This window comes from Lineus longissimus, chromosome 12, assembly GCF_910592395.1.
Source record: "Lineus longissimus chromosome 12, tnLinLong1.2, whole genome shotgun sequence".
NCBI classification, from domain to species: Eukaryota; Metazoa; Nemertea; class Pilidiophora; order Heteronemertea; family Lineidae; genus Lineus; species Lineus longissimus.
In genome coordinates, this window is record NC_088319.1 from 8,177,703 (window position 1) to 8,186,507 (window position 8,805).

Here is an 8,805-nt window from a genome sequence, read left to right on the forward strand (position 1 = left end):
CAAGAACTGGTCATCCTAGCAACCTCTGTTGGAAGCAAAATCAACCTGCAACCTTTAATCATATTTCTGTGTGACAGAAATTGCTTGTTTGCAGTTATAATTGCAGATGCCATCAAAATTGAATTAGAATTGGAAATCGCACGGCCTGGGATTAAGCAAAATCAACATGCAATCATGTTTGCATGTGAAAAATTGCCTGTCTGTGGTGATAATCGCAGGTGCGTGTGACAAGATTGCAATCAGCAAAGTCAAAACTAAGCGTTTATTGGTTTTACTCCACGACAAGAGATCTTCTTGTTGCATATCACAACGATTCTAATCATAGTCACTGTTGAGTGACAAAAAACGCCTGTTTATTAGTGTGCAGTGCTCTGATCGATTCAAACGTAGAGCAGGTCACATACTCCATATTAAATTTCCAGCTAATGTCAACTAATGCCAGCTATTTCCAATAAATGACAGCCCTGACATTCCTCGTTGCATGCTGAATTTGTAATTTCCAGCTAATGTCAACTAATGCCAGCTTTTTCCAATAAATGACAGCCCTGACATTGGTAATCAGCTGGAAGGCCTGGGTCAAGATTTTTCCACCTAATTCCAGCTCTGGAAATTAGGTTCCAGCTAATGCCAGGTTATGCCAGCTTTTTCCAGAGCTGGCATTTTCTGGCACTGCCATTTACCAAAATACCGCCAAACTCCAGCCCTGACATTTTCTGGAATTTCCAGCTAATTCCAGCCTCCTGGCAAGGAAAAATAGTTTGGAATTAGGTGGAAATTGCCGGCTTTTGCCGACAATTTCCAGTCGAATTTCGCAGGGGGTTCCAGCTAATGCCAGGTTATGCCAGCTTTTTCCAGAGCTGGCATTTTCTGGCACTGCCATTTACCAAAATACCGCCAAACTCCAGCCCTGACATTTTCTGGAATTTCCAGCTAATTCCAGCCTCCTGGCAAGGAAAAATAGTTTGGAATTAGGTGGAAATTGCCGGCTTTTGCCGACAATTTCCAGTCGAATTTCGCAGGGTGGGGACAGCATCTTGACCAATGTCCAATGACCACCAATGTAATTTCTGATACCAAGAATGATAAAGTATTACTGCCTGCAGTGCATGGCTATGTTCAAAGACAGTACCATGAGGTTCAGGATGTGTTAACCAGTCACTCTGTCAGGATGTAGTGCCATGGCCGTGGCATGGGCCCGGGGGCATGGCATGACCACTAAAGTATAATTCATGCTGGTTGCATGACTACCAACCATCATGACGACCATGCAATTATGCATGACAATTCAACTATCTCTGATCTGCTGATAGACCGTATCTATCACGTACATCATTGCACATCAATACATCATGACATACTTACGCCTATATTTATAGTACATTGCAGTCAGCCTAACGACAACGTTGGTTACAGTACACGAGTGGGTAGGCCCTAGGCTAGCACTAGGGCAGGCCATAGGCCTAGTTGATTGATAATGATATAGGCTTCACACTGTGCTTTGTTGCCTTTATTACTGTATTTCATTTTCTGTTGTGCTTTGTGCTTACCAATAGACTATTGTCTTGGGAGTCAGTCCGGATGAAGTTGATGGCTCCGGTTGCTGTTGTGGGGATATCGATTTGATCCTTGATACAGGCCATGACATCCCTTTTGATGTTCCTCTGCCTTTCCTGACCAAGCGTGATCCCCGATCACATCTCCCATCTTGTTCCTTTTCGTTGGGAGTTTCTAACAAAAAGGAAAATGCCTGGTTCTTTCGTATCCTCCCCAAACCACCACCTTTTTTCCTGGCCATGTTGATGAGGTGCCATCGTGCCCCTGTCCTCCGTCTCAGTGGATGTGTGTACATGCAGGTGACGCGACGAAAATATTTGACCTCGCCACCAGAAAATATTTCAAGTGATCTGTCAATTGACGATCATTTATATGCAAATTTCGCCAGTCCACATTAAAGAAATTCAGAATGACATCGCAGCCAAGGGACGTGAAAGTAGAAGACAATATTTTTTAGACTTAGTAAGGCAGCAGCTTGGTAGAATTGGTTCAGTGTTTGTTATAAAAGGGTGTCAGTTGTGCCTAAAGGCATGCAGTAGTGTGCATGGTATTTCTGAGAAGTATCTTGAGGATGTGGTTAAGGATGTGCGATCAGGACATAGAAATGCACATGATTTTAGAAAATGGTCTAAACGACTATCATATAAAACAGGCCTGTGCATGGCCTGGGTTAGGGACTTCTTTCTTGTAATGGGAGAACACATGCCAAATAAGAAGGTTACCTACCTTCCGGGCTACACAAAACGCTCGGTTTTCCGACGGCTTGAAAGGTAATTTCGAAAGCGGTATGGTGACATAGCAGATGAGCAATTATCATCACATATCAGCATCTATGCAGTGTCTGGAAGATGGGGGATGGCCCTGGAAGTGTGCGCCTCATTTGTGGAAAAGTGAGTATGATGATAATCCTTCAAATGTCATTCTCCATAATGCCTCACGTGCGTCGTATCTGCTATCCTCCCCACGACTAGAATTGGTAAATGATTAGAAGAGGGCAGGCCCGATGATAACCTGAAGTCAGTGAAGATGTCAAATGTGTTCTTTTTGCTTAATCCAATATAGGCTATGGAATGAGGGGAAAAGCAAGAAAATAGACAAAGTGCGGCCAAAGTTCCATGACTTTGTTCCCAATTTAATGAAGTATAGGGCCTATGGGTCTATAGTCAGTGTTTAAAGCTGATTTCGAGATTACATAAAAGATCAGTTGAGGAAAACGCGTTTAAATCTTACTTTTCAGCCTGATGGGTTCACAAAATGCACTACATGCACTCGACTGCATGATGCTGCCAAAGCGGCAACAACACAATCTGTTGTTATCCATGTTGAGAAATCTCTTGAGCTACATTATAAGACTGTGGGGTAAGTAAGATTCAAGCAAGGTGTACACTGGCAAAATCTTTGCAACATGTTGACAAAGAATTGCATTGACAATGACTGTGACACTGCATTCAATTTGCAACATTTTTCCAGCATTTTTGCAACATGTTGTATTGCATGTAGTTTTTGTATGACCGTCCTTGTGGACCCCGATTGTTGATCTTTATCATCGAAAGTACCAATCTTTGCTTGCATTGCATTGCAGTGATTTGCGCCTTGTTTATCACAAGACTCGAGAACAGTCGCAGTCCCCAATCTCCTGAACCACAACAGTTATCATCGATGGGATGGATCAAAATAAAACCAATCTACCGCATCTGACCACAGAAGATAAAACAAGCAAGGGTCAGATAAGACTGAAAACGCATATCACAGGTAAGACAAGTATAAGAATGCAAACCAGACTTGATTTTTACGTAATAGTGGTCCAATTAATAGAAATCCCATTATTCCCAGTGCAGTAGTAAAGTTGAAATATGCGTTCGAAATTGCTGAAACTTGGTAAGTCCAGTTGTCCACTTGTGTGAGATCTGGATAGGTCTGTGACACCCTAGAGCAACATATTATAGATTTAAAAGAAAGGGGGTACATCGTTACAATCTCAGAGCAAGGTGACTTGCCCCAGATCAACAAAGACAAAATCACAATTTACGGTTGTCAGATGATTTTTATTTTTAGATTAAATCTAACCTTCACTCTGAAAATGGTATGAAACATCAACTTACATCAGGCTACAAAATTGTACTTCCTTTGTCTGTGGCTTCATGTTTGTCTTATTTTACTGTAGTTTTAGAAACACACACCATAGGTGTGTATGTTTACTGTATATCTTTTCAGGAATAAAAATTCACTGTTCGCCTACCGAGGACACAGATTCCGTCATCGCAATAGTTTACGTTGATGTCAATGAGTATCCTCACGACTCCAATTTGACCATTTCCATCCTGCTTGATGTGCTGCTAGTGCTAATGCACCACCGCATCTTTAAACCCAAACTCCATCTACAAATGGACAATTGTTGGAGGGAGAACAAGAATCGCTACATTCTTTCATTCTTGTTCTTCCTTGTGCATATAGATGTTTTTGAAGAGGTAAGCTTCCTCATGTGGATACCGAAAAGACACATCAGTTCATTCAATACTATCTTTTTTTGCCCTATGTGATGACCAGAGGACAAGGAACTCAATGGACATAGGGACATGCCTAGTAATAGTATCAGTTCTAATTACAACATACTATTTCCGACCTACAAACGGCAGTTAATTTCGAGCGAAAAATTATTTAATATAAAAGCAAAAGGTGTGCATTGCATTTTTAATGTGGAAAAGTAAAACTGTTCTCTTATAAATACTTGTTTTCAGGTATCTCTGAACTTCTTACCAGTTGGTCATACGCATGAGGATGTTGATCAGATGTTCAGGTAAAGAGATCGTTTCCTGGCAAAAGACCATTCACTCATTGTTGAAAATGTGTTCCTACATGTCCTATGTCAAATGTCGGAGGACGTCACATTCAGCGATGTGTACATTACCATGCAAATACGTCATGGTAAAACATTATGGTCTTAGTTAAATGGGTGAAATATTCAAAACATGTGGATCATATCTGGTAAAATTGTTATCAGTTGCAATGTCTTCTTGCAGATGTATCAATACAGCCATTTCTTCCTGCGGCAATATCAATACTCTGGATGGTAAGTTTGACTTGATGTTTCACTGATTTTTGAATTGAGGAATTGGTTGTCCTATCAAGATCGCTCGGGTCAACCAAAAATGCAGACCAAAACCAGAGGCATAGAGATTGTAGTGCCCAAAAGTAATTGGGAAACAGTCCGCAATTGTTTATTTCTCTTGCTAACTAATTGTGGCAACGCTCCTCAAACTTTTAGACTGGGGAAACAAGATGGCGGACACATTTTTTCTACTTCCTTGGTTGCGATACCAAGGACCACTAAAATCAAAACGAGGCGTAAGGCATTTTCCATTAGAAACATCGATATCCTGTGACCAAGGCCTTTTAGAATATTGAGTCAAGAGCGGGCGACATTATTTGGGCAATTTGTTCTGACACGATTGAGGATGCAAACTGACATATTATGGTATTTGCTTACATTGGCATAATGAAGTCACTTAGTCTTAGGTTTCCTCTTAACATTATGGTTTCAGAATTCATGGATAGACTAACGGACAAAGATACATTCTCGCCTAAGATTTAAGTACATAATGTACAAAGTGTGTTCAACTGGCGTGACCACATAATTCCATTCTTGCCTGTCAACTTCAGTGGCCAATCCAAGCCACACCAGTTCCAATTCAGGAAAGTAGATGGGCAGGCAAGGATGCGCTATCGCCTGTGGGCTGATGACCCGTGGAGACCTGAGGGACCAGGCATGACATGCCTTGAGGTAAAGATATACATATAAATTTGTCATTGGTGATTAACTGACTACGCAAACGACACGTACTACTACTACTTTTTAGCTAAGCCAAGACCAAGACACTTCAAACGTGAGATGCCTTTTAGCGCGATTCGACTCAAGTGTTTAAATTACTTTGCCCTTTGGTATATTGGCCTGATAAAGACATACCGTCAACAAAATGGAGGTTGAAAGAGACCTGCCGGTACTTTCCATGTTTATATTTCAGCCGAGTCCAGGCCCTTGGAGGTCCAGGGTTCGATTCCATTAGTACTTCTCTCTCTAAGGACACCCTTGGGCTGACCACAGTCAACTGCTGTCCTTTGTTTGAGAAATGATACTGAATACAGAGGTCTTCTTCTTCTTCTGCGTTCTCTCTTTGGCACTTGGAGGGGTCATTCTCCTAGGAGCAATCCTCCTCCAAGGCGGGATGAGCGTATCTTGCGCTGCCACTGCGGTTATGCGCCAATTGGGTTTATTGGCCTAGTGGTCAGACTTTGGCGTGGCCAGGGATATACTTCCGTGCCGAGAGAGATAGAGTCCACGTAAGCTACTCATGTTCCTCACTTGGTGGGGTCTTAACTTGCCCCGGCATAGACACCAGATACCAAGGAACCTCAGTTTAAAGTCTTATTCGAAGGACTGTGAAGAGCCAGGAATTTTAGTTCCTGAAAGCCAGGCTGTTTCATCCAGAAATAAGAACCTGGGTTCTCCCTGGGATCGAACCCGGGCCCTATTGCGTGGTGGCCAGCAGTGTTGACCACTAGGCCATGAGGCTCCTCACATACAGAGGTCAAATTGAATGGAAAGGACCAATTTGGGACCAAAGGCAGTGTCCTTAAATAGAGAAGGTGTCCTCAGTATAGCAGAGAGGTGTCGGCTCATAAAGGGAAGAGCCACTGTGTACCTGAATAGATAGGTTAAATTACTGTTTACTTTAACTTGACATATTATATAACATTGTTTTTTTAGGATCTAGTGCTTTCTGAGGATGGAAAAATCATCTCTTGCAATGTGGGCAGTATCAAAAGAGACAATTGAACTCAGATTTCATTTGAATTTAACTTGCCTAATCTCTGTCTTGAAATTTCAGGCTTTCCCAGATTTAGCTGACGAACCAGCAGTGGTTGAACCCAGCACCGAGCGGATGGAGCTGGACGAGGTCCGCAAAGGCGTCAAGGCTCTCGGGCCAAGACTGGTGTCCCGAGATCACCAGTGGTGGGACCGCTACTTCCTAGCACTGGAAAATCCTAACGTAAGCTAAAAATATTGTCACTGTGGTAAAGCTTTTAACTTGCTCGATCACAGTGCTATCATTTTAAATGGATTTTAAATAAACCTGAGGTAACTGCATCATAAGCAGGCTGTTAGTTGTGCATGTACTTGATAACAATGCTTTCCAATATCAAAATTCGAAAGTGTCTAGACTAAAAGGAAAAGGAAAAATTTGCTTAACATTAAACAACCCCAAGCCTTTATAAAGACTGGTCGTATCCAGTAACTTCTATTATCAAAGAAAAAGAAGCACTTTAAAAATTGAATCATATGTACAGTGCATTGATTTGTGGGTGAGAAGAATAGAGGAGCCACTCTCAGATTGAATGATAAGAAAGGCTGTTGTCACGGCATGCTGCAGGTTGTTGTGAATATTATGCCATGGAATTATTCGAACTGCATGATTTTGTGTACAGGACCCGGTACACAAAATGAAACAAAGAGGAGGGTTACAGGTAGGATGATTGGGTGAGTGGAGACACCAGTCATGTTTGTCAAGAAATATAACAACATTTGTGCTTTCCTTCAAAAAAAAGGCTTGCCGATTCCGAACCTGGTCGGGGCCTTTACTCAGCACTCATGAATGATAGTGCTATCTAAAGGCAACTTTACTCATCGAAACAATTAATTTTTCCAAGAACTTAACAGCGCTGCCACTCGCCATTGTCGCCAAAACTAAACTCAAACCTGGTTGGCTCAAATCTGATGCAACTTGGCTCAAACTTTTCAAATGCTTTTACTGTTGAGTCAAACATCAAAGTCAGAAAAAATCCTGGTAAATTACCCATTTGGCTAAACTTGTCAAAAATGCAGAGCTGCCCCAGAAATTACATGTACGGTGGTGATCTATGACAAGTTTGAAATAACAAAGATGAACCTGCTACCACTGTACCATGACAAAGATTTCACAACACCATCAACCAAACTTTTCTCCAACACAACTGCTTTTTCCCAGACAAGATAATCACTTAAGTGGAATTTGGTATTGCACTTGCAGGTCAATGACAAGGAATGGCCGCTGCCCAAAATCAGCCAAACGATCGGCTTTTGGGAAATTGATGACGATCTGACAGACGTACCGCAGCATCTGTTGGAGATCAGATCCGGCCTCACACAACAATGCCCAGCGGTAAGTTAAATTTTTGAATGAACAAAATAAAAGATGATCAGAGAGTAAGAGAACAAAAGACAGCAAAAACTTAAAAACAAGGCTTATCTTATTCCAGCTGCAGGGTTGAATCTTTGGGCTAATAGCCCTTATTCGAATGAGTCCCTCTGGTCTGAAGTTAAATTCATCAGCTTCAATCATTTTGTTCGAGTTGGTTGCAATAGTGAGATTTTGCCATCCTATTCCACTGCAAGGTGGGGGATTCCTCATCATCTCTGCGTAATTCATGCAAGATAAACAGACTACTATTTCGATGTCCTTATACCCTTGTCACATGCTGTAAACTGGGTAATGCTCACCACTGCTGGATTTATTAATGATTCTTGATAATCAATTTCTACTGTAGTTTATAAAGAATTTATTCACAGTTTTATTTGTTTAAGGTGATCATTGGTAATCAAGGACAAATGCCGGCAATTCAAGAGGTAGATCGCACAAAAATTGAGATTGGTGATCTGGCGGCAATATACACCGTGGAAAAGGAGGGTAGACCATGGATCGCCAAGGTGATTGATATTAATGAGGACACGATCAAGATTCATTGGTTCCATGGGTCTTGGAATGGAGTTTGCCGGCCATGGTACAACAACATCAGCAAAAAGCAAGTACCATGGCTGGATGAAGTTCATGTGACGAGTGTTGTTCTGTTGGGGTTTAGATTGACAGAGAAGGGTGCTTGTTTGACTAGGACTGTGGCCAGAGAGTTGAAAGACAGGTACGATCAAATAGATAGTGAGGAGACATCTTCCTCTCTTTCATAAATGACCAAACCACCCTGGCTAATAAGGGGTGGTCCATAATTTTCAACATTTTCACAAGCGCACAATACGTACGGGGGAGGGAGGGGGTCAAAACACCAATGTACACTTTCAGAAATTAATAAAATGTTGATCATCTGTATTGTACGAATCGCGGGACGCATTTAAATTTCGCGCGCTGCTCACACGGTTAGCTCTGCTTGCTTCCTATTCAACAAGACAATGGCCGCACGTGGTGACTTTGATGCGCTATTTTT

The 8,805-nt window shown here is 41.8% G+C and overlaps 2 protein-coding genes across 3 annotated transcripts; both read left to right on the plus strand.

The window, feature by feature from the left end:
- Positions 1-2,892: 2,892 nt before the first annotated feature.
- LOC135496514 (uncharacterized) lies at positions 2,893-5,146 on the plus strand. Its single transcript, XM_064785875.1, has 6 exons — positions 2,893-2,913; positions 3,137-3,306; positions 3,769-4,022; positions 4,293-4,351; positions 4,575-4,624; positions 5,097-5,146. Exons 2-6 carry the CDS (start codon positions 3,219-3,221, stop codon positions 5,144-5,146), a joined length of 501 nt encoding a protein of 166 aa, XP_064641945.1. The 5' UTR covers positions 2,893-2,913; positions 3,137-3,218.
- Positions 5,147-5,180: 34 nt separating this feature from the next.
- Positions 5,181-8,805, plus strand: LOC135497322 (uncharacterized). 2 transcript variants are annotated; one of them, XM_064787130.1, is made up of 4 exons: positions 5,181-5,335; positions 6,441-6,602; positions 7,620-7,751; positions 8,174-8,805. In XM_064787130.1, exons 1-4 carry the CDS (start codon positions 5,270-5,272, stop codon positions 8,549-8,551), a joined length of 738 nt encoding a protein of 245 aa, XP_064643200.1. In that variant the 5' UTR covers positions 5,181-5,269; the 3' UTR covers positions 8,552-8,805. The 2 variants fall into 2 exon arrangements, with proteins under 2 accessions (XP_064643200.1, XP_064643199.1); XM_064787129.1 differs by lacking the exon at positions 5,181-5,335 and having other exon boundaries at positions 6,287-6,602.